General features: G+C 36.9%; 1 protein-coding gene across 1 annotated transcript in view; it reads left to right on the forward strand.

Moving 5' to 3' along the window:
• The window catches only part of PIK3C2G (phosphatidylinositol-4-phosphate 3-kinase catalytic subunit type 2 gamma), a 209,369-nt gene that overhangs the window by 11,987 nt on the left and 171,073 nt on the right, over window positions 1-26,309 (forward strand). Inside the window, 4 exon segments of the mRNA XM_032208221.1 lie at window positions 2,223-2,334; window positions 10,723-10,825; window positions 17,636-17,706; window positions 23,193-23,256. Coding sequence (XP_032064112.1) covers window positions 2,223-2,334; window positions 10,723-10,825; window positions 17,636-17,706; window positions 23,193-23,256 — 350 coding nt within the window.

The following is a 26,309-nucleotide window of genomic DNA, read 5'->3' on the forward strand; positions in this document are numbered from 1 at the left end:
TTGTATTCAGAGCATCTACACAGTTACTAGAAAACCTGGAAAAGTAGTAACTTGAATTGTCTTGAATCACTATTTTTTGGATACCATGAAATGAAGGGCCAAAGGTCCTGGGACACGTGGAACAGAAAATATTTCCAGCATTTCTGTCAGATAGTCAAAAGATCGACACTGAAATCCCCTGTAATGCAGAAGTTTTAACAACTGGCAAATGTTTATCATGTAGCATCATTTACCTTACAGATTGCTCAGATTGTCAGTCTGTGCAACTTTATTTACAGAAATACTTCAGAAGTCACAGCTAAAACTGATGGAAATGTAAGAAAATAGTCCCTAACATGAACTTGCTTACAGGCTTAATAAACAACAAGATACATTCATAGCAGGGGGGGAGTTTAGTGTTTTGTCCCATCTAAAATAATGGGCATAAAGAATTGTTAAGTTATGGAAAAAACATTTGGCAAAGCAAGGGAAGGAAAACGGATCTATGGAGTGCTTATGAATGATACTAGCAAGTTTCTTTTTTTTTTTTTTTTCCAGTGAGTGACTTGACCAATGTGCATCTTATGATTTTAATGCAAAATTCTGTACCATTCTCCTTTCTCTGGTGCATGTAAATTTAGCAAACAAGTATTGCAGTTTACATGTCAAACCATCTATTAGGAGTTACTTAAGACAGTGAGTTGTCAAAGGGCTGGACACATGATATCAGTATAGCTGGTAAAAACTGTGTAATCAAAATGGTTTTCTAAAGAAAAGTGTCTTTGTGAAGAAAATGAAAATTTTCAGAAATAACTTTTGAATCTGTTGACACTTCTGCTTTTTCCCTAGAGAAAAACAAAGCAAAGTTATATATAGTAACCAACTCTGTCTCCCTTAAAATGTCAGCTGTTCTCTGAAGATTTTTCAGTATCACAGTCCCTTAAACTTCCCTTCAGAAATAGTTTTGCATTTCTTGGTTTGTTTTAAAACAAACCAAGCGGTGTAACAGCTCTGGACCAGATTTGCCAGCATTAATTGGCTGCTTCTAGGTTACTCTGGTAATAAAAATAAATAAATAAATAATAATATAAAAAAAATAAAACCAATTAAAATGGTTGGTTAGGCTCAGTTTCAAACTCATGCCTGAATCTGGAGCAGTGTAATTTAGTCAACATGCAAATGTGGATTACATGTTTAATTTTTGTAGATATTTATTTAACTGTGGGTAGTTTCCATTTTTATGTCCAAAAGTTTATTTTTATGTCAAAAAGTTTACTTAAACCTTGTATTAATAGCTCTTGCAGCCGTTAATTTTGAAGCAATAAAGAAACAACACAAATGAAATACTGAAAGAAAAATCTACTTATATGCTTTTCTAGTATGATTTGCTGATAGTGAGATTGCCTAAGAATTTTGGAGGAAGTTCAGATTTTATCTTGCACTGTGAAAACATTTTGGTACACTATAAGAAAACTTTTCACTGAAAAGTCAGATACTGTTTCTGCTGAAGAGGGTTATCTCAGGTTTGAAGCACCAGTGGTGGTGGAGTATGCATGGCATACCTATAAAGACTGGATTTATCAGACACGTTTGCAATTTGACTGCCAGATTATGCAGCTATTCTTTTCTAGTTTTTGATCAGTTCTTCTGAAACGGGAAGAGAGGAAGTGTATTGGAAGGGTTAGAAAATGGCTTTAAAAGCTGAAATAGTTCTGGAGAAAATTGTCAAAATGATGGAGTACTTCTGAAGAGCAGACTGTATAAAGCATATATCTTGTACATTAATTTACTTCTTCGTTATGGCTAAGAAAATACAGATACAATGAGAAGTAAAATTCTGGAGCCTACTTGTGTCTTGTGCAGCAAAAGGTCAACTTTTGCATTAGACCATGTTCACGTATGGGAAATGTACCAAAACACTGATCAGGAAAATGACTCAGTATTTATAGATTTGAAAAGATTAACCATTGGTCTCTTCCTTCCTACCTGGAAAAATTGCTCAGCTCTCCATTCCAGCTACCTAAAAAACAGCCAGTTTCCTATAAATGAACATATATTCTATGATTAGTAGAGTATTTAAAGCAAAATTAAGCAAAATCAGATGTGGCTTGTTCTAATTCCTCTTGATGGAGCTAGTCTGCAGCAGTAGTGAACAATTACAAAGAAATTCTCGTATTTTTCTCAAGAATATAACCTGGAATTCTCTAGCAAGCTACTATTTTTCTTTCTATCTTTATTTACAGCTGGCTGTATTACTCACAACTTAATTGCGGAGATCCTCTGTTGCACAAATCAATACCCAGTCCAAGAAGAATGTCTTCTAAGTGTTTGTGGGTCTGATGAATTCTTACAAAAGTATGTATCTCATTAATAGGTGGTATTGATTATGTATTCCATAATATAAGCTGTGCAAGTAACAACCTCTGCTTATGTGCAATGTAACCAGAACCATGGTGAAAGTAAGAGCATTATGTTCCAAACACCGAGCATATTGTTTCTTTAACTCCTGGATCACATGGCACTTGCATTATGTTCTACAAAGATTATTGTGTGGTCCAGAGCAAGGATGCAAATCTTGGCTTCTTTACATGAGCTTCATCAAGCCTTGAATATTTTGTTCCATTCCTTTGTCCTCTGGTCTTTCTCAACTGTTTTAAAAGGATGCTGCTAAATTCCAGTGTCTCACAGGAGAGTATTCATGTCTTCAAAGGGAAAAAACAGCAAAGAGATGAGAAACAGTATGAAACACAGCTGCTTAGCAGGTAATTTTTCTTTATACCCAGTTGCAGCAGTAGTGAAGGAAATGAAGCTAAACTTTTGTACTGACTGCAAGTTGAAGGAAAAGCATATTATACACACAAACAGGTCTTTCTGAATGTATATAGTCTACAAGTTAGGAAGTAAATGCTTTGATTAATATTCATTCAAGTAAACTACTCTGGTGGTTGAAAACACTACTGGACTCAGCTAGTTTTTTCTCACCCACTGGCATCTTGAATTCAGATGTCAGCCTGGAGAAGAGGAGGCTCAGGGGTGGCCTTATCGCTCTCTATAGGTACCTTAAAGGAGGCTGTAGCGAGGTGGGGGTTGGTCTATTCTCCCATGTGCCTGGTGACAGGACGAGGGGGAATGGGCTTAAGTTGCACCAGGGGAGTTTTAGGTTGGATCTTAGGAAGAACTTCTTTACCGAAAGGGTTGTTAGACATTGGAACAGGCTGCCCAGGGAAGTGGTGGAGTCACCATCCCTGGAGGTCTTTAAAAGACGTTTAGATGTAGAGCTTAGGGATATGGTTTAGTGGAGGACTTGTTAGTGTTAGGTCAGAGGTTGGACTTGATGATCTTGAGGTGTCTTCCAACCTAGAAATTCTGTGATTCTGTGTAAAGTGAGCAGGTTTTGTTTTGAAGCACAGGCTCTTGATGTCAGCTTCTGCTAAAGGAACGGTGACTTTAGCAGAGGGGGAGAAGCTGGCAATTCTCTGTGGTAACATGTTAAGCTGTTATTGCAGGAGTCACAGCTCATATGTTAGAGACATAACATAGTGTTAAAATACTGTATGTCTGTAATTGAAAGGGAAACTTTTAGAAGCAACCTTATTTTCAGTATAGTGTAAAGATTACCTGAACTAGCCTAAAGCAAGCCAGCTTCAGTAATGAAAGTAATGTAGTTGTCAGAGCAAGTTGTGTCACACTGTGCAAATTAGCTTTGTCGTTGAATAGCTTGAATACTTCTGCCCTTACACAGGTGCAGAGGTCAAGATGTTTATGGTCAATTATAATTTGTAACTGAAGGTGGAGACTTTAACATTTGAGTCCACTCCTTAAGCTCTCAGATATACAGTATACAGAGAGCTGTCTGAAGCACTGCACCACTGGAACCACTGAGCAGAGAGGTTGTACATAGATCTGTACATAGATCTGATTATGTAAGAAGGCTAGTGCCAGGGCTGCTGTTTTTTCCTGTTTTTTTTTTTTTTTTTTTTTTTTTTTTTTTTTTTTTTCCCAAGTCTCTTCTGATTTCATACTAATTGCCAAAGAAAATGGAAATAATGAGTCTGTGTTGACGGTGAGCTCAGTGCATTTCAGTACAGTGTACAGTATGTTCTAAATAGGGTTATTTTCACTGTTGAGCAGAACTCATCAATAGTGGATTACTTAAATTCCTGCATTTGCAGAATCTCTGCATGTCTCATTAGCAATGAAACAAGGTCAATAATGTCCTCAGCTTCTTTGCTTTGCTCTTTCACTGCTGTGCAGAAAGGATTGAGTTGCACTTCTGGCCTCAGCAGTTTGTAATTCTACTCTGTGCTGTATTTTCAGCTCCCTTTCTCCTGCTTCCTCATCAGAGTTCTGTGTCTGAAATTTGAAACCCCAGACCAAACTCATCCCTTGGGTAGCTTAACACAGCCTGCGGAGTTGCCTCAGGGTGAATTTTTTCTTATGTTTGGGCTATCTTAGTGCAAATTGCTTTCCTCACTATGTTGCTAACAGAGAAATTTGATATAGTTTTGTAGAGTTCTTCCCTAGCAGAGTACTTGGAAATCAGTCAGAGATAAATTCCAGTAGAAGTTCCCCAAGTTATGAGACAGCAAAGGGAACTAATACTGTGCTGCTCCTGCTTTATCGTAATCCAAAAAAAAATAAAAAAAATGAAACCAAAACAGTGACATGGTGAATTGTTCTCAGAATAGTGGTTTAGTGAACCACACAAGTGAAGATCTGTCAAAAACTTTCATTTACTATTATAATTGACTGTATTAATGATCACCTATGATCACCTCAATGTGCCTTCTGCAAAAGCACCTGAAAGGCCTGATGATTTCCAAAATCCATTTAGTTTTCTGTGAATTGAGGAGCAAATACTTGTGTGCTAGTGACTATTATGCTCAGCACTGCAAGATTTCATCATCCATTATTTCCTTATTATGGTGATATCCTTGAATTCACATGTGATCTGACTCACACAAGGTGTGAGTTCAGATTTCAAACAGCCACATTTTTAAAAAGTCAGAAACCTGCGTATAGGCTGCAGTTCAGTCCATAACTTATAAAGCAATTTGTGAAATTCTGATTTGGAACCTCATTGGTTTCTGGTCTTTAAGGTCATTTTATTTACTGATCAGAAATCCTGGCTTTGCCTCAACCTGCTGGCTTTCTTTTTTTCCCTACACTTCCCTTTCCTACAGGTTTTTCTTACAGTGTTGATAGAGTGCTATCAGTAGCCATTACCATCTTCTCCCTACCCCGTCACTGTAAAGAATATGTTAATATCTTCTCCAACTCATTTCCTGCAGTTCCTTTTCTCCATGTTCAGTCTAAATGCATCTGGAGACTTTTAAAAGAATCATTGTCCTTAAAAGAAGAGAGGAGTGAAAATCTTTCTCATCAATTTTTACCACTATTTCCAGAAGTTTCTGATTTTCATAAGTATCATATCATAAGTATAGATTAATTCTACCTTTCTTCTCTGGATTTCCTAGCTGTGTGTGTGGTCTCCACTCCCTTACACTTGTCCTGTTTATAATCATCTTTGTTTTTTTGGTGGGCGACGTACCTGCTGTTTCTGAAAATCCTCCCCTTGTCATCCCTTCATCCAAGACTTCTACTTCTGCCTTTAAATCATATAAAAATAAATTATATTGGGGTTAAGCAGCTAGGGTCAAATAACTACCAAGTTGTCAATGCCAGCAGCAAGCCAAAGACATATCTATTTTTTTTTTTTTTTTTTTTTTTTTTTTACCTTTACAGCTTCAGACTAGAACCTCAGAGCATCCTGAAGTGCCTAGTAAAACAAAGAACATGAAAATATATTTCAATTTTTGTTTTTGTTTTGTTTTGTTTATTGATCTGACTGTTGTTAGTAAAGAGAGAGCTGCAATGCAGACCCAGCAAAGGAATATTGTCCAAGGATAGCTGTAAGCTTTATTTCTAATTATTTTTTGGAAGGTATCAGATTTTTTAAAAATATCATTTCATACGCATTTTTAATTCCATCTACACTCTATCCACACTCTGTGATTTTCATAGTTACCTTACTGCTTTGCAGTTCAGCTAACATAGTGAGCAGGAGTATGGAATAGAAAAATCTAAATGCTTATCATTTAAACTCACATGCTTGCCTGTAACCTTATTGATGACATTTTTTTTTGCCTCGCTAATTATATTCTCTGAGAATTGAGACCTAAGTAAGAATTGGTTTTCACTCAAAGTGAATTTTAAGCTATTAATTATAGAGTGGGCTGAGTTATATTCATGCAGATTGGAATCATTAGAAGCCAGCACCTTTTGGGTGAATATGTTCTTTGTAAAAAATGAAGTTTATTTTCTCTTGTCGCTGCAGATTAAGTTTCTCATGCAGAGATGCTGCTCAGCTAAGTCTTTTTTTTTTTTCTTAAGAAAAAGAGTCTGATGGATCTGCATTAGGATTTGGAGCTTACAGCACATCAGAGAACATTGCTGGGGAGAGGCAAAATCAACTATCAGTGAGGGAATCACGGGAGTGAGGGATATTCCCCTTCTCTGCTTCTGATATGTTGTGGGACCATAGGCAAATCACTTTGACCAATTAATTACCTTGTCTCTTAAAGACAATCACTTTGCCTTTTGCCATGGAGCTTTCATCAAAGCTGTATTTTCCACATAGTATTTCAGCAAAAATAGGGGTAAAGCTGCTAATAATGTACTTTTTGTTTTGTTTTGTTTTCTTTACAGAGCTCAGAGCACTGTAAACCAGTTACTATTAACGATGCTATTCTCCAAAGTTGGCTATATTACTTTTATATCAATAGTACAGATAGAACAGTAGTCTGCAAAAGTCCAAGCTGTGTAGTGTGTTTCAGCCTGGGTATGGCTAGAAGGTCATCTGTCAATTCATGACAAAGCTGCTCATCTATTTCTTGTAGTTCACTCTTTGTCTAGGACAGGTTCCACATCATTTTATGGTGGCATTCATTCATTTTGTCTAGTCTGCTGTGTCACAATATTTATAAAAAAAAAAATTTTGCATTTGTGCAAATAAAACCCAGTCATGAAATCAACTGTACAGTCAGTACCTCTGACTACAGTGTTTCAGGCAACACTGCTATGTCAATAAAGGATTTGGTGATGTATAGTATCTGCCTGATACAGCAGAGCTAATGCAAGCCACTACCGTAAGTATAATTATAGCCACAAAATTAAACCTCAGTTGATGTAGCTATTTTTGCCTGGAAGCATGATGATGTGGAATAATTACACTGGTAAAAGATGTTTTTTGTACATCTGTGGTATAAAATTATGACCACAAAGGAATGTTCTGTTAGTGTAAATTGATATAGCTATTCCAATTCCTAGCATTGACTTCGGTAAAGTAGGCAGTACAGGGGGAATAAACATGCTGGAGGAATTGGGGAAAAAGTGAGTAAAGTCTCACAGATGTGTGTCTATGTCCTAAGGTAGGTCAAAGTGGGAAAGATCAGAAATAATAGGTAAATAAGGGTAAAAGTTTTTGGTGTGAGGCAGTTCTAAAGGATGTAAATATCACAGGAAAATTCATTATTTCAGTCAGTTTATTGTTAGACTTGATTTGATGAAATTAGGAATGAAAGAAGTTGCCAAAAAAAAAAGCAAATTGGGTAGACACAACACAAATGTGAGCTGAGGAGCAACAAAAAAGAATCTTTATGTTGGTGTAGTCCCAGAAAATGTGAATTGGTCACTTGGGCTTCTGCTTGTAAAGGAATTTGAGAAGGGTTGAGGCATATTGGTGAGACACTTTCCAACAGTTACAACTATTTGATTGTGTTGATGTTAACTGTCTCTCACTTATGTTAAGGACTTTGTCCTTAACAAGCAATTTTGCAAATGTATGGAAGCACAATCAAATAATCTTGCTTCTAGATATTTGTCCTGTAGGATGGAAATGGGTTTTTCCTCCGTAACTTTTAACATCTGTTTTAAAAAAATCCCACATTTACACTTATACCCTTTGTGATCTCTAATGGGAAGTATGTATTTTACTTACCTATGGCATAGGGTAGGTGCAGAACATTTATGAGATACATGAATTTCCTGTAATTGTACTGAGTGGCAATTATGTACAGCATATTTATTTAAATTTAACTATTCATTTTTGCTAGGGACTTCTGCTGCTGTGCGAGATGCAAGTCCTGCCTCTAAGTCATTCACAGGGCCAGGGGTAGTTTTGGGGAAGTAAATCCAGACAATTTTATTCAGCATTGTGGTTTAACCCCAGCAGGCAGCTGAGCCCCACACAGCCATTCATTTGCTCTTCCCAGGTGGGATGGGGGAGAGCATCAGAAAGGTAAAAGTGCAAAAACTCACGGGTAGAGATAAAGGTGGCTTACTGGGTAAAGCAGAAGCCATATGTGCAACCAAAGCAAAGCAGGAAATTCATTCATTGCTTTCCATGGGCAGGCAGCCATTTCCAGGAAAGCAGGGCTCATCAATTGGAACATTTCACGAGGAAGACAAATGCCATTACTCTGAACATTCTTCATTCTTTACCCTGGCTTTTCTTGCTGAGCATGTCATTGTATAGTATGGGATGTCCCTTCGGTCAGCCTGGTCACCTGCCAGCCTCTGGTGCACCCCCAGTCTCCCTGTTGGCAGGGCAGCAGGAGACACAGAAAAGTCCTTGGCTCTGTGTGAGCCCTGCTCTACAACAACTAAAACATCAGTGTGTTACACCCCCCCCCCCCCCCCCCCCCCCCATTCTTTTCATCATAAATCCAAAACACAGCAACATAGGACGCCCCTGTAAAGAAAATTAACTTTATACCAGCCAAATCATGACATTCAGACACTCCATCAAAAGACCTCTTTAGTTGGAAAGAAATCACAGAATCACAGAATTGTAGGGTTCGAAGGAACCTTGAGGGATCATTGGGTCAACCCCCCTGCCAAAGCAGGTTTCTTAGAGCAGGCTGCCCTGGTAGGCATCCAGACGGGCCTTGAATATCTCCAGAGAAGGAGACCTCCACAACCTCCCTGGGCAGCCTGCTCCAGTGCTCCGTCACCCTCACTGTGAAGAAGTTCTTTCTCATGTTGGTGCGGAACTTCCCATGCTTTATCTTGTGGCCATTATCCCTTGTCCTGTCCCCACAAACCACTGAAAAGGGTTGGCCAAATCCCTCAGTCTCCCACACTTCAGTATTTATACACACTGATGAGATCCCTCTCAGTCTTCTTTTCTGCAGGCTGAAGAGACCCAGGTCTCTCAGCCTTTCCTCATAAGGAAGATGCTCCAGGCCCCGTATCATCTTGTGGCTCTCCACTGGGCTTCTTCCAGGAGATCCCTGTCTTTTTTGTACTGGGGAGCCCAGAACTGGACACAGTACTCCAGGTGAGGCCTGACCAGGGCAGAGTAGAGGGGGAGGATCACCTCCCTTGACCTGCTGGACACGCATGCAGGATCCCATTGGCCCCTCTTGGCCACAAGGGCACAGTGCTGGCTCATGGTCAACCTGTCATCCACCAGGACCCCCCAGGTCCTTCTCTGCAGATCTCCTCTCCAGCAGGTCATCCCCAGCTGTACTGATATGTCCAGGTTGTTCCTTCCTAGGTGTAGGACTCTACACTTGCTCTTACATGTATTAAACCTCATTTGGTTTCTCCTGCCTAAATACAGTTTACATCTGAATTCTGAGTTTTCCACAGCACTTGAAAGAATCCTCTTTCTTTCCTTCATGGCCCAGAGAGTTATGAAACAAACTATAAGACTGTATAATATGGAACATCCCTTTTGGCACTCTTGTGTCTGGAGACTTGAAAGAAGCAACATGAATCTAATTGAACATGCACTAGAGTTAGCTTGTTTTGGAGATGAACTTGCCTTTGCAAAAATCAGTATCATTTTTCACAGCCATTAATTCCAAAGGATTTTTTTTTTCTTAATGTAAAAATATGTTTCCCTTAACACCTGAAATTATTTTTGCATTATTCCACATGATTAAAACAAGAAAAGGAAGGTAAAGTTTGAAATGATTTTTGATCCAGAATTTTGAGTGGTAAACTAAAGCTGTATTATCACTCTTGGCAACTTCTCAGTTATAAGTGGGTTAGAAGCTGCTCTGAAGAGGCAGATAAGAATAAGGAACTCCCCCGCTATGGGAAGCTAGTGCATCCTTGACCAGCAGAGTAGTTTGTAGGAAACCACTCCAGCTGATAGAGTAGAGGTCTATGTCTGACCTTAGCTGGCATGTGATTTGAGGCAGTGGAAGACTGACTCACAGGTTCTTTTACCATCTTTAAGTGAGTTACACAGGATGAAAACTTTGATTTCTTTGAGAATCAAGGGGCAGCTGTCTTAATGTATATGATTTTTCAATCTTATGGTTAATATTTGATTTTCAAAAATGGGTATCAAATGCTGCAAGTCATCCTACAGTGATGCATCCCATGCTTGGTGTACTTGCACTAATTTGGGATTGAAGAATACATTGACAGTCTCAAGATTTGGGAGCACAATACAGTTTGTTTCTCTGTTTCATTGCTGTTCTGTTACAGAACTTAACGGTCAAAGTTACAATCAAGAGATGATTCTTAAGTCGTTTCACAAGAAATCAACCTAGGACCAGACCCCATCAGTTTGCACAGATGTAGATACCAAGCTCAGTTTTTATATTATTTGGTCTGCTTTGCACTGATAATTTATTCCACAAGTGCTTTTAAGAGAAGGAGAGAGGTAGAATAAAATGGGAAATGATATGTAGAGACAATCATTTGTTTTTTCTCCCCAAATTGTAGTAATTGTACTTTGGGCAGCCATGAGAGTCTTCGCAAGTCAACCACCTGCATTCAACTTCGGCTACACATCACCACAAATTTGAAACAAAGTTTGGCTCGAACGGTATGTCTTTTCTTCCTCCACTTTCTTCAGCATGTCTGAAGGAATAAAATTCCACCAACCCTTTTATGTAGCAACCTGCAGTAATAATCAAAGAGATTATTTGCTTTCCTGAGTATGCATATATATGCTGAACTCTAGTTAAAACGTACAGGGAAATCTCTCTGCTTTGCTCCTGTGCTTATATCTAGTATGTCACTGTAGAGAACACGCAACTGAAAAAGATGAAAGGCCACCTGTATAGAAATAATCATTTTTATTAGACTTTAATGTTGATAATGATTTCAGTTTGTCAATGAAGTGTTTGTTGGTAGTGATGGTGGTTTTTATTGGACTGTCTCTATATAAATATGACTAGGCGAAAACCACTCAAAGTATTGTCTAAAATGAATCATATCTGTATTTTCGTCACTATCACTGAAAACCAAGGCAGGCTGATAAAAGCCAGAATCTCAGTGTGTTTGTGCATGTGTGAGATGCCTTAGAACATGTGTGTGTGTCTATACACATGCATACATCCTTAGAGAAAATATTTTTTCATCAGCTTAAAATCAGATACATTTCTATTCAGATTATTTGATATTAAGCAACCTTTCCAACAGATTACTGAGCTTTAATAACCTTGACCTATGGTAATAAATGTGAGCTTATTCCCAGTGGACCACCTTGAATTACCTCTAACACAAAGTTTTCAGTAGGGCATAAACTCTGATGTTCTGGGCAGTGTTCACTGGCAGTGTGTTGATGCTCTTCACAGATGCCTTTGAATAGGTATGCTATCAAACTAGGTCTGTCAAAATATGGGTCAGGTGACACATTTCTGACAAAAAAGAATAGGGGTGTTCATTTCATTTCTGCTGTGTTACCATAAGTAACATCAAGTTCAATATAACATTATTATATGAAGCACTAAGAGAGGAATATAGTAAGGCCAAACTTTTTTTTTTTTTTTTTTCTGTTTAACATCTCAACTATTCTACAGATAAAAGCAGAAATCTGGTACAATTAGCATGTACCATGCTAATTGGTACAGCTATGACTTAATTTATTGACACTTCACTGCTAATATTATTCATTTATGTGTTCTTAAGAAAACCTTGATTCTTCTTGGTGTAGCATTGTTCAAAATAAAGTAATATGAGTAAGCACAGAAGTTTTCATCACTAGGTCACTTCTTCAAAAATAATTCAGATCAATGAATTTCCAAATACTTGCTCTCAGTCTAGAGCGAGTGAGTGAATTGATGTCTTCAGAAGGGAGTGAGCAAGCATCTCTCTCATGTTCATTTTCACCTTATCCCCATATTGCAGCAGCAAAAATAACATCTAGAGATCTTTGGAATGAGCATTGTCTTGGGAAATTATCTGTGATACCTTGCTGTCATTTGACTGTTGCTGAGATCAAGGCAGGAATCACTGTGTAATTTTCATTGTCTAGATTAACCGGACAATGAGCTTAGATGGTGGTTATAGTCCTTTTTGGTTTAAAATATATGACAATGCATCCTGTGTTAAGAGATGGGAAAACTTTTTTCTGTATAGCAGAAAGAAAGATGGGCTTGAGAAGAGTGAAGTAATAGTGATTAAATACAATTATGGATATGCCTAAGTGTATGTAATGGTTGAAAGGTCATTACATCTTTTAGGTCATCAACTCTGTTAATGGAATATTATATTACAGGCCCTTTGCTGGGCAGCTACAAGTTTCCAGTGTTTTCTGTGTGAGAATTAAGTGACATAAATTAGAAGTTTGATACATGGTCATTTGCCACTTATATGCATACAGCATGTGCTGAAGGTATTTTTTACACTAACATACTGAAAAGAGGGAGCCTCGGACAACTCACCAGCAATCCCTTCAAACTTGTGAGCCAATGACTGGGTCTCTACAAGATACTCTGTCTTCAATTAAAAGCAAAAAAACAACAACCAAACAAACAACCAAACAAACAAAACAACAACAAGGGGGAGCAAATGAAATTATTTGCTTTTGAGCATGATGATACATACAGGGTTCTCTTCTGAGACTTAAAATCTTGCTTGTGTGCTAAGAAAGCAAAACACTATACCAACACCATCTGGAGACTGCCTTCATAATAATTGTTGCTGATGTTACGCTGTTGAAATCAGGATGCATATTTAAAAATATATGTCTGTATATGCAATAGGTATTATTTCACTATTAATCTTAATAACCAATATAAGTGGATGCTTATAAGCAATGTGCAATTTATTTTTAAGCTAGAAAATTTATAAACTTTGGCCAGTAACCATTGGAAATTCTTTTATAAATTCACTGAAAAGCATTTTTAAGGTGAATATTTGCTTGCTTTCATTTTATGCGGAGCTGGACTTTCCATGTTATGATGTATTAAGAAAAAGTAAATTGTCTTGAACTGAGCAGTCAAAAGCAAGAAATTTGTCCTTGGGCATTACTTGGAATCACAGGCTTTTCATCCAAAGGATGACCTTTAGTTTATATTTGTTTGCTTGTTTTACAGTCATGAGATTTACAGTATTAACACTCAAAAAAACTCATTTAAGACACGCATCTTCAAGATGCCAGATTCCTACTCAACTTTCAAATAGATCTTATAAAGCATAAGGTTATATTATTGATATTATAGAAACATATTGAAGCCCAATTTTATTCCACATAAACAAAGAGCTTTTCTTGACAGCAGTGGGAAATTCTGCACCTTGTAGATTTATTTCCACATGTTGAAATCTTGTGAATTAAAATGAATGTGAGAAAATCCAATGTTCTCTTGTCAAATGATGGCCCAGTATCCATGGGTTACAATACTCTGAATAATGAGTGCTAGATTTGTTTTCACTCCATATCTCTCCTATTCAGTATTTTATCCTAGCTGGTCTCTAAGAGACAACCCTTAAGCAGGACCTCCATAAGTTGCAGTGGGTCACAAATGTTAACTTCCTGGTGTCTGGGGGATGTTTAGGAAGTACAGTGGGATAGCATAGAAGCAGAAAAATGTATCTAGATACCATTTCCAGAGAGTGCTCTGCCTATTTAAGAGACTCATTTCTTCAGAGCTGTCCCCAGATCCTTATTGTCCATGTAAAGCATAAATCTTTCCAGGAAAGAGTCAGCAAAGAACGCTTACAGATTTCTAACAAAAGTCTCACTTGTTTCCAGAAAGGAATTGATAGGCTAAAAACAGCCAGCACATGATACTTCCTGAAAGTTCAAAAATATATTTATTTTCATATATACCAGTGTTACTGGTGTTAATGTTTTACCAGATGTAATGAGTTGTGTGAACAGTCAAAGCATAAGCTGAGAAAAGTGAAGTCAGTGCTTCATCACAAGTAGGATTTTTTCCATTATCTACATGTTTGCATCTTTTTAGACGGACTATGTACAACCTCAGATAGAATGGAGCCATTTCCTTGTGTTTAAGTATCCCTTGAAATTGTGCTACTGTAAAATGCTTCATGTCCTATTAATATGTTCAAAGTCTTTTTCATCTCTGTTGAAGTTTGACAGGTCTAAATGAGGATTAATATACAGCAATGCATTGTGGAGGTCTGGAGTAGAGACTGAGCAGCTCCTGACATTTCACATTTGGAAATAGTTACAATTACCACATAGAATGATCATGAGCAAACAAAAAAAAATAGTCTTTCAAGCATTATTTCAGGCAGGTAACAAGCTTGGAAGACAAACTAGCAGTGTTCAGGCCATTAGAAAATATTTATTGTTGCAACGGATTTGTGGAACTGTAATTAATAATGCACAATAGGGTTTAACAAGAAAGGGTGACACCTTAAGATGTGTTCAAGTGAATTATTGATCACTCCTTTATGATAACTGACACAGCTGTGAAAACTTCAGGCCATGAAGTTACTTCAGGCTACTAATAATAGCAAAAGAACGGAACAGCTCTTGAGCTGGCATAAGTCATAGACCAAAAGTTTTCCTCCAGCTCCAGGGCATGCCTGTGACAGAGCACTCATATCAGAAAGTGTTCTGCTTGTGTTCTGCTGGGGCACCACCAGCAGATCTGTCAGGACAAGATAAAACCCAACAGAGTAGACACATCCTATGGTGCACTGCAGGCTACAGTATTTCCTTTTGCTCTGGACCCAACCTCGTAGATTTCTCTGGATGTGTGAAGACCTGCTCTTCCACACTAAACTCCAGAACCTGAGGTAGTCTACGCAGAGCTCACAAATTCAATTCTGTTGTTATTGTTGTTTTTCTCTGGAGCTTGCAGCTCTGGTGGTTGTAAAATGTATTTGAATGTCACAGGTTTAAAGGCAATTTAAAAAATAAATAAATTTTTCCTCCCTTAGAATTCATATAAAAATATGGGAAGGTAATGTGTTTTCTTTAAAGGCATAACGTTGAGACTTTTAAGATGCAATAAAGCTTTCCTGATCCATCTTATGTATATCTGCAACTACTGTTTAATTTTGTTAGTTAATCTGTGCTTACTCTTGGGGAGAATTTGACCTGTGATCTGCAGGATCCTTCAGAATGTTGAACTTCGGAATATGTTACTTTATAGAAATCTCCATTAACATTTTAATTTAACTAATATCACAGAAGCATATTCATAACTTGACAGCCTTCTATATAATAATCTTCCATATGTATTATTGGAGAAAAGGAGGCTCAGGAGGCTCAGGGCGACCTTATTGCTCTCTACAGATACCTTAAAGGAGGCTGTAACGAGGTGGGGTTGGTCTATTCTCCCACGTGCCTGGTGACAGGACGAGGGGGAATGGGCTTAAGTTGCACCAGGGGAGTTTTAGGTTGGATCTTAGGAAGAACTTCTTTACCGAAAGGGTTGTTAGACATTGGAACAGGCTGCCCAGGGAAGTGGTGGAGTCACCATCCCTGGAAGTCTTCAAAAGACGTTTAGATGTAGAGCTTAGGGATATGGTTTAGTGGGACTGTTAGCGTTAGGTCAGAGGTTGGACTCGATGATCTTGAGGTCTCTTCCAACCTAGAATTCTGTGATTCTGTGATTCTGTATTTAGGTACTAAATAATTTCATTACACTCATCTTTTTGCCACAGACCATTAGATCTCCTAAAGCTTTTGGCTCAAATCAATCATGTATCTGCTTTCTCTCTGAGCTTCAGGGCTCCCTCTGTTCAGTCTGTGTTATATTTTTTCCAAGCTTATCCCTCCCTATCCTCTAGTCTTTGCAATGTATGAGAGCAAGGAGGAAGTTTGTTATTTCTCAGTCTTGATCAGTATCTCCAGCCTCGTCAATCACTCAGTTCAGATGTGCTGTGCTTTTTGTAAGATCTCCAAAGGTGATAGTGTGACAGATAAGCATGCAGTGACATTATAAAAATGCAGAGTAGATTTTGCTGAATATGTACACTACTCATCTGTAGAATAACAAGACTTTTTTTAAAAAATGGAGTATCATTTCCTGAGAGTCAAGATGCATATGATTGCCTATTGTTCTGTGTAGAAGTAGCAAATACAAATCACATTAGAGAATGCAACAATTGAGTATTTGGAGTTAACTTCTTTCCTGGAATAGGAAGGTAGCACTACGGAGTATTCTCAAGGCCCAAGATGTTACACCAGTCCTCTAACATGCATTTAAGTGGCCTAATAGCTATTAGAGATAAGAGCCTCCAAACCTCTGTGTAGGTAAGGGCAAAAGACAGTTTTGAGTAGTGAGCAAGAAGTGCAGTTACTAGGTCAGAGCCCTGCACAGTGCCATTAGTGCTGCACTCAGGAAGATGGTACACATAAGCTATTTGTGCATGTCTTGCAATCATATTTGTAGGAACGTTTCTGTGAGGTTCAGAGGCAGATTTGAAATCAGCTGAGAGACTGTCTATTCCCAGATGCATCCTGTTCCCTAACCCCCAGATACTTACCCTGTCTTCTCCCCTGTAAAAATTTAACTCTTTCACATTACTACACTGAGATCAGCAACACAAGTGTTTGCATATGATCAAATACCAAGACAAAGCACAGCTTAGAGCTTAGGTCCAAGCATGTACATTTGAGGTTTAATACATGAGAATGTTTTTTCTTACCTCACCCCCCTTCTTCATATGTTTAATTCATCTTCAACTTATTGCTACTATGTGATAAAACAGATAGTAACACTCCAGATGAACTTCTTTGCAGCACATCTGTAAAATATCTAGCTTAGATCATGCTATTTAAATGGTACTATTACTAAATGTTTACATAGCAATCTAAAGCAGAATTTATGTGAATTTATCCATATTGAGCTTTCCACCACTAGATGCCTCTAAGCTGTTTCTGTTTTCTTATATGATTCTTCTCTCCCTCACCCCTCCCAAAGTTATATTTGTTCACAACTATTATTCCTTTGTAATCCAAGACCAGTGAATTTGGGGTCATGCTTGCACAAGCTTTTCAGTAACTTTCCTCTGTGTGTTACAGGGATCTGGGCTCAATCACACAGTCAAAGAAAGGTCAGGTTTTTCAGGACATGGTGGTGGCCTGATACACTGGCAATACAAGTCTGGCATGGGCTGAGCTGCCTATGTGTACATCAGAGGGAAAAATATCTGTGGGGCTGGAGGAGAGAGTACATCTGAAGAGAAACAGGTTTGTTCAGCAGAATGTGTCAAGGCAAATTCACAGAATTGTTCAGTACAAGCTGGTGTAATATCAGAGAGCTACCAAATAAAATCTCCTGAAAAACCAATGTATACCGTAAGGAAGGAGTTCCTGAAACAACAGGAACTTGGAACAACAGGACTTTGGAAAATACCAAGCAAATCTGTCTAATGTACATTCTTCCTGTCATAATATTATACCTCATTATATACTTCTCTTCTACAGTACGAGGATGACCAAAGACAGTTCAGTGTGAATCAGCTGTGTAGAATATACTTGTGCTTGAGACTGACTCGGTAAGAACACTGGTATTTAATAGTATTTCTATTTGTAATTGTTTGTATTGGTAGTGAGCCTCCTGAGCTCAAAGACAATTCCAAGACCTGCTGGGTACAGGAATGATACCAAAGGGAAAGAAATTGATATGGTGTTTTAAGACTTTTCTTTTCAGACCTTATTGGTTGCTTAGCAAAAATCTATAATTGTATATAGATCTACCCAGTTCTCACCCTTTCATGTTGTTGAAGGTTTCATTAGAGGTTTCATGTTTCTCAAAGGTTCCCAGGATTAAAGGAACCATAATAATCAAGTGTGTGTTGCTCTGACAGAGAGAATGTTTAAGAGTAAATACTGTAAAAATAATTTACTTTTCATTATCCTTGTTTGTTTTTTTTTTCAGTTCAGTCAAATTTGTTTTATTTTTTATTGGGGCTAGCTATAAACAGATTTTAACTTAGTACACAAAGTGTGTCTGACTCTAAATCTAACCTGCCATGGATAAGCAATAAATAAGATAGATTCCTCATTCAACTTTCATTATGTTCCATTTCAAGCACTTAGAAAGAAGTGCTGTTTAATGCTTTTTGTAACATTTTTCATCAATGTGTCATAAAGTACTTTGCCAAGGAAGCTAGATGCCACACCTGTCATTAGCAGATGGAGGAGAAACAGAGAGGTTGTGAGTTGTTCAAGGAGAATGTCTGGTGCTTATTGAGGATCCATCTGCTTTCCTAGGAGCATGGCTCAAATTTTCATTCTGGTCCTTGTAGAGAGATCAAACTTATCATACAGTCTATATATACACCACTTATTCACTGTTTTATTTCTTGTGATGTAAATTGCGTGGACTTTTTCATTGCAAGGAGAGTCTTCAGAAGGGATATGTGAGAAAAGATGTTGAGTTGCAAAACTCCTCAAGATTTCCTTTGATGCTGTAGGGCAATGAATAACTGATAGCATGGGCAATAAATACGTTCTTCAACCACAAGTTCAGTAAGTATTGAAAAAGTAGAAGCATGAGCTGTGATAGATTGCTCTTTTCTGCTTGTCCCATTTGTTGTTCATGGGTGGGGAAAAATAATTTTCCAGCAGTGGTGACCCAGAATGATCTGCAGTCAGGACCTGTGCTGTCAACTACATTTCTAACTCAACTGGAAAAAAAAAAAAAAAGGTGGGGGGGGAGTAATATCTAAGTAACAAAAGTTCAAAAGTTTGCTGACCATAATGTGCACAACAACTGCTTGTGATGATCTGTAGAAGGATTTTACAGTATTAAGTCAATCATGTGATAAAATGGCAGATGAAATTTCGAGATGATAAATGTGGATGGGAGGAAAGAGTCTTAAATTCATGTATGAAATGCATAGGCTCCAAGTTGAATTTTACCACCAGGAATGAGTAGTTGGGTTTATAATAAATAGTTCTGAATGTCAGTTTGGTGCACAGTGGTTGCAAATAAGATAAAAACAAATGTTGGGAATTATAAAAGGAATAAAAACAAGAACGACAAAAACAAATATTATGTCACAGGATCAATGTAGGGTATTTGTTTACCTTAAATACTGCTGGCAGTTCTGATTCTTCCATTACAAATATGATGTAGTAGAACTTCAAAAAGTGAAGAGAAGGGCAGTAAAGATTCTAAGAGGTATGAAATGCCTTCCATATGAGAAACAAATAAATGACAATATTCTGATAAAGACATAAAAAATCTTGATGTCTTTATCCAGAGAAAGGGATGAAAGATAGGTATTTTTTTTAGATGTGAAGTATATATGAAATTGAGGAGCACAGAAAATGTGCATAGGAAAGGATCATTTACTGCACGTTCCAATGCAAGTATAAAGGAACATGAAGTGAAAGTAGCGCATTCAAAATGGTCAAGAATAGGCATTTCTTTCTATAAGATCTAATGAAGTTATGTCTGGGCACAGTCCAGGTTACCCAGGACTGTGACCAGACTGTTTCTGCGTATCTCCAAGGATGGATGTTCCACAGGCTTGCTGGTCAACCTGTGCCAATGCTCAGTCACCCTCAAAATGCAATAGTGTTTCTTTGTGTTCAGGTGGTACCTCTTCTGTTCCAGTTTGTGTCCATTGCCTCTTGTCCTCTCACTGGGTACTGCTGAAAAGAGATTGGCTTTGCCTTTTTGCACTCTCCTTTTGGGTATTTATATGCATAGATGAAATCTCCTCTCAGCCTTCTTTCCTCTAGACTAAACAGTCCCAGCTCTTTACAACTTTCTCCACATGAGATATGCTTCAATCCCTTGAACATCTTTGGGGCCCTCTATTGAAATCTCTCCAGTATGTCCACCTCTCTCTTATACTAGGGAGCCCAGAATTGGATGTGATACTCCCATTGTGGCCTCACCAGTGCTGAATGGAGGGGAAAGATCACTTTCCTCAACCTGCTGGCAATACTTTGCCTAATGCAGCCCAGGATACTAATTAGATATTTTTTCCCCCTGCAAGGACATATTACTGAGTCATGTTCAGCTCAGTGATGTCCATGAGGACCCCAAGGTCCTTTTCTGCAAAGCTGCTTTCTGGACAGTCAGCTTCCAGCATATATTGATGCATGGAGCTCTTCCTTCCCAGATGCAGAACTTGGCAGAGAAGAAAAAAAGAATGAACTGGAACCTTACTTTTTTTAATCATCAGATTTGCTCTCACAGGCAAATGTGAACAAATAAAAACAGCAGCCCCTACATTGCTTCACTCACTGACTTTCATAGCTTGAAAATTAAACACAATGTAAATTGTGAGTGCATCAGCAGAACTACAGTCCACAGTACCAGAACTGAATTTGGCCCATAGTCACCAACATTGAGGTGCCAGTAACTATAACATGATGGCTAATCTGATCCATGCATTTAGGCAAAACTCAGATAGGCAGCATGGTTGTCAGTGGTCTTTTAGAAAGGAAACCCAGTGCCATCCCACAGTAGGTACTGCTGCCAGGAAAATGAAAAAACTAATGCTGTTAAGTATATATTTGACCATCTCCTTCTTCCCATATAGACCAGTCAGGAGTCAAGACTAACTCTCCAAAGTTTTTCATATTTTTATTTGTTTTTATTTTCTTTTCAAAGCCTTGCTAAAAAACATCCAAATTTTTCTTTAGTATCAAAGAAACACTGAATGATCATTGGCTGGCATATTTCTGCATAATTCATATTTTTGTTATCATATTTCTGCACAGCTGTCAAAGATGTTAAAGTATTTGGTATGTATTTATAGTAACATGACTATTATTAGTTATCTAGTAGCTGAAGATTCAGGATAACAGTTAGAGGTATCTTGGTCATCTTGTTGCATGTTGTTGTTTTTTTTTTTCTGAAATTTTTATGTAAAATTATGACTACTTTATACATATATTTATCTATACAAAATTCTCTAGGGTAGAATCAACTGATGGAAAATATGGGTTCATTTGTTTGTTTGTTTTTGTTTGTTTGTTTTTTAGTTAGTCGGCTAAGCATGCTAGTAAGCATGCTTAACTGTGTGCATCAAGGCAATAGGGTAAGCTTACATGTCCAGAAGTACTTGTGAGCTGGGTAATGGTATGAAAAAGATGTTATGCCTGCAGACTTCGTCAAAGCAAAGCAACAACTTGTATTAGCTATGATTTAACAGGATTACAGGAGGAATTGCTAGGCAGCTTCTCAATGCTCAAACTGCCTGGCTAGATAAGGCTAGTGCATATTGCAAAAAAAAAAAAAAAAAAAAAAAAAAAGCCACAGAGGCGAAGCCATATGTAGGAGGAGGTGAACAGTAGGCAAGTACAGGGAAATGCACTCTGGTATTACCACAAGGAAGGTCTACCTGATTATTTTTTATTATTATTATTCTGTGTGACAATTTCAGTGAAATTTCCTCTTCTTTCCTCCTCTTAGCATATGATATATGGTGAAAATCTAGTGACATACCGTACAACCTATACTTAGGACCATAGTTGCAACCCTAAGCTCTGATTGCTGCTAGCCCAGCTTAGGTACATAAGGACTCACACGGTTCCTCCGCAAACAATATTCTGCTTGCTCTGAAGTAATCAAAATACTTTGATGACTGTCAGCTACCAGTCCACAATGCTGAGGAAGTTCCCTCTAATCTTTCTAATGAGAGTGAACCCTAGTAGAAAGGGAATGTGGGACATACAGGAGAGGGAAAAGTGCGAGCAAGAAAGTGACATTTTAACAAAAAAAACAGAACCAAAATAAACAAACAAGTACAAAATAAACCACCAAAGAAGGAATGTAAATTGAAGATTCCACTTTTCCATAAAAGCACACGTATACTTTAACTAGTATACCTAGTACTGTCAAGGTCTTACAGTATCCAGTTATCAGTGAGTAGGCTGGGCAGGATGTGTAAGTGGGAATTAAGGTTTTCCTATCATTTTCTGAAGACTTGACCCTACAGATGTAGTTGTCAAAGGAAAAAGAAAGTGTATTCCTTTATGCAGTAACTTTAGCCATAGGCACATTTTTAAATGGCAAATAAAATTTCACTGTGCTTAAAATACAGTGTGATTATGATTAGAAACAGAAAATGACACAAATACTTCTTAAAAAGCAAAACTGACTCTGGTTACGTTATGGATAGCACTTGGAACCTATGGTTCTAAAATGGTAAGATTTACAGCTGAAACATCAGTCCTGCAGTTCAGAAACTGCAGTTCAGAAAGGCCTGTGCTCTTCTCTTGTTCATAACCCTACAACATTTAATGAAGCTTTGCTGAAGCACAGAAGTCTGCCTGCACAAACTTTGTGGCAACCTGTGTAGTTTGACAAAGGTATGGGACTACAGTGTGGCAGATGTCTCCCACTGAGTTAAACCAGTTTTCAGGATTTAATTGAATGACAATGTAAAATCAACTCACAGCTGTGGTAATAGTATGAAAAAGGCAGTTGCTGAAATGGTTTGAGCATGTAAACTTTAGAACTGTAAGCAAATAAAGTTTAACGAAATCTGTAACAATTATGCCCCTTTTTATAATACACATTTTTATACTTGTGGCTTGTATGGGCTTTTGAAATGTAGAGCTTTTTCAGATGTTTTGCAGATGTTTTGCCTGTTTCTCTGCAGCTTTACAGCCTGAAGTGATTGAGAAACAAGGCATCGTAGCATGTACTTAAGTCCATCTTTCAAGGTAATGTGTAAGCACATGCTTAACCTTAGAGAAATAACTGGGATTTCGAGTTAAATAGACATTTAACTAGGAAATCACTTTGGTAGTTCTTTCACTTGTGAAACTTGTATCCTCCAGGTAAAAGAGGACTTCTACATCTACACTCTGTGGCAAGTGGCTACTGAAGAGCCACAGAGAACCAGGCTCACGAATACCAAATGCTTACACATTTGTCCTTATTTTATATCAACATTAAAATCCCTGTTAGTTAAACTATTTCTGATTTATAGAATGGGGAGGAAAAAAAAAATGTTCTCTTTATCCAATTGCTATTAATTTGATGTTGTTCTCTTTTTTCTCCTATTTCCAGACTGAACCTTGTCTCAGTTATTATGAAATATAGAGGTCAAGTGGAGCATCTATTGCAAAATGAGGTATTTGTTCTCACTCTGTTATACCAGAAAAGCATTAACTTCAATTCGAAAGGTATCTGATTATTAATCTGTCTCAAATGCAATTAAAGAGGACTTTTAATTAAGGCTGCTCAACCTGACTTTGGAAGGGTATAAATTCTATTAACAAGACTTGAGATTAAGAAGAATGTGCTAGAAAGGTAAAATATCAGAGATGACTGTTTCTAAGCATCAGGGAATCTGTAAATAAAATAGTATCACTGGGTTGACAGTATAATATTTTGAATTAGTAGAGGTATAATATACATGGTACCTGCAAAACTTGTCCTTGATTTTGCAAACTCATGGGCAAGTATCTACATATTTAGGATATATATATATCCATATATATATATATATTCAAACTTGAGACTGCAGAATTAGGTTTAGGCAGCAAAAAAAAACTTATAAGGGCTTTTTCTAAAGTATTGTGGGCTGCCAGTTGAATATTACATCCCTGAAGGAAATCTTAGCTTTAACTAATGTTTTAGGCAGCACTTAAACCTAAAGGACAAATGCATATTTGAGTGGTAGCCTGGAAGAAAACAAATATCTACTTTATCTGAGTTTCAGGTTGTTATACTAACTGAATTTCAAAGGTTTGTACTGGAAAGAAATGAGTTTTAACTCCTTACACTGAAGTGTGGATTTTTTTGAAAAATATGTTAAAATCTAAAATTACTGTTTCATTTAAGAAATGTCACTTGTACTGAAGTCCAATTTTTAATATTTCTGGATGTTCTTGATTCATGGGCATTGCTATTTTGAATAGTCAGAAAACATAAATGTACATACAAGTATGTGTGTATACATATACACATAAAGGCACATATGCATACAGACATAAATATATATATATCAATATATGTACATAAATATATGTAGGTAAATGTATTCTACATTTTTATTTATGCAAAGTGTATAAAAGTTCAAAAGCTGTTGAACTGTGCCTAACTATGAAGAAAATCTCTGGTTTTGAGTGTAGTCATTCACTGAACTTTGCTTCTGTAAGCAGTATCTCAAAGGAGAATTTTTAGTGTATAAAATGGGATGTAGTCATAGACATTTGGAAAAATCAAGGGCTCCAAACTCAAATGTGCATATATATTTCTTTACTGAAGTAGACCCATCAGTATAATTACTCACATTCACTTGAAATTTTAATGCCTATAATAAAAGGATTCAAAATTTAAAGGTAGCTATAGTCTCAAAATTAATGATACATTACAATCCATACTTTGCAATCTGTGCTATATAGATATTATTCAGACTTAAAATCAAACACTGTTAAATTTGTTTTTGCTCAGGATTTTTACCTTGACTAGGCAATTACTTGATCATTAATTTATCTATAAAGGGAAGACAGAATACTTTTCAAGTATTCATTTTATGCACCAAATATGCATATTCTACTATGGAGCTAAATTTCTCTGTAGTTTTTTTTTTTTTTTCTTTCTCAATGTGGTGTCTGCACAAGGACACTAAAGAAAGTTTATGTGAGTTGGTTAAAAGAACAAAGCTGCAAGTTAATGATATAGGTCAAATCACCATGCAGATGTTTTCAATCAGAGGAGGCATTGTAACACATAGACCTTTTTCAAACTAACAGTAATAAGAACTAGTGTTACTGCTTTGCTTTAATAAGTGGCTTGAAAAATTTTGAAGCTGTGATGTAATAAATTATAGCCATGAATATACAGTTTAAAAATAAAAAAGAGAACCCTTGACTCATTCTTTGAATCTTTGTTTACTTTTTTTTTCTCTCTAAAATCTGAGTAGATTCACTTAAGAAGGTTTAAAATTGTGGTCTTTAACTGCGCTTTATACCAAGGTTAGATGGGAATAATTATTTTGAAACCAGAACCTGCATCATTGCAGAGAGATGGGACACTTCTTCTTAAACACAATCCACACTCAGTGTGGATAAGCCAGTGGGAGTTGCTCAGAAGTACACAAACATCTGCTAAAGTTCTTTGCTCAGATGAAACTTCCATAAGCATTCAGTTTTAATCAGACAGATCCTGACATCCTCAGTTCAAAAATAAAAAAAAATAAAATAAAAATAAAATAATAACTTATTTATCTACCTCCTTCCAAACCTGCTTATTCACAGATGCCTTAAAAAGCCATGAAGATACCAATGCATGACTTCTATGACAAATCCACTGTCATCTACATTGGCAATGACCAATAAATGGCAATTTTTTATAATTATTATTTTTAATTATTTAACAATGAATAAAACCTCTAAAATTGAGAAATGAAATGTTTAGAATATCTGATATCAAGTAGGGTGGATGTTTCATGGGTGCGGAAATTGATGCTGTTGGGGTTGAAATTTAGTGTTCCTAGAATCTGTCCAGTCAGACAGCTAAGCATTTTAATTGCCCTAATAGTCTGACAACCACTTTATTTTTAAATCTATTCAGACTATACTACTAACATAGAGAGAAAACATTTTAAATTTTTAATACGGACTGCAGACATAGCTTTATTTTATCATATAAATAACTTAAATCCAAAAATATCCTTCAAAGGTTCTGCTGGAATTTACATATGTAGAGGGAAAAAAAAAAAATCATATACAAGATGTTGACTATAAATCTTGTTGACTTCTTTTAGGAAATCTATAAAAAAAAAGTATCTTTTGTAAGATAAATGAATCTCTGCCTTCCCTCATTTCAGGGAAAAAAAAAAAAAAAAAAGAATGATATATGCACAAAGGGAAAAGGAAAAATTGTACATGTTAATATCTAAAAAGAGAGTGCAAAAGAAGTCATCACTCATAGTATTTAGTACTCCACAATTTTCTTATATGCTTACTGTTCCCTGATGTATAATCTGCTTCTTAAAAGTAGCTACTGTATACAAAGGTATATGGTATAGTAACTTCTATAAAAACATTAAATACTTTTAAATTGATCTCTAAACTGAATAGTATAGTATACAGAAATAGAGATGTTCCTCAAGGCACCCAGCTCTCTGAGAAACACCATATATATGTGTATATAAAAATATGTAATGTGGGCGTTTCT

Source organism: Aythya fuligula, chromosome 1, assembly GCF_009819795.1.
Source record: "Aythya fuligula isolate bAytFul2 chromosome 1, bAytFul2.pri, whole genome shotgun sequence".
Classification (NCBI taxonomy): domain Eukaryota; kingdom Metazoa; phylum Chordata; class Aves; order Anseriformes; family Anatidae; genus Aythya; species Aythya fuligula.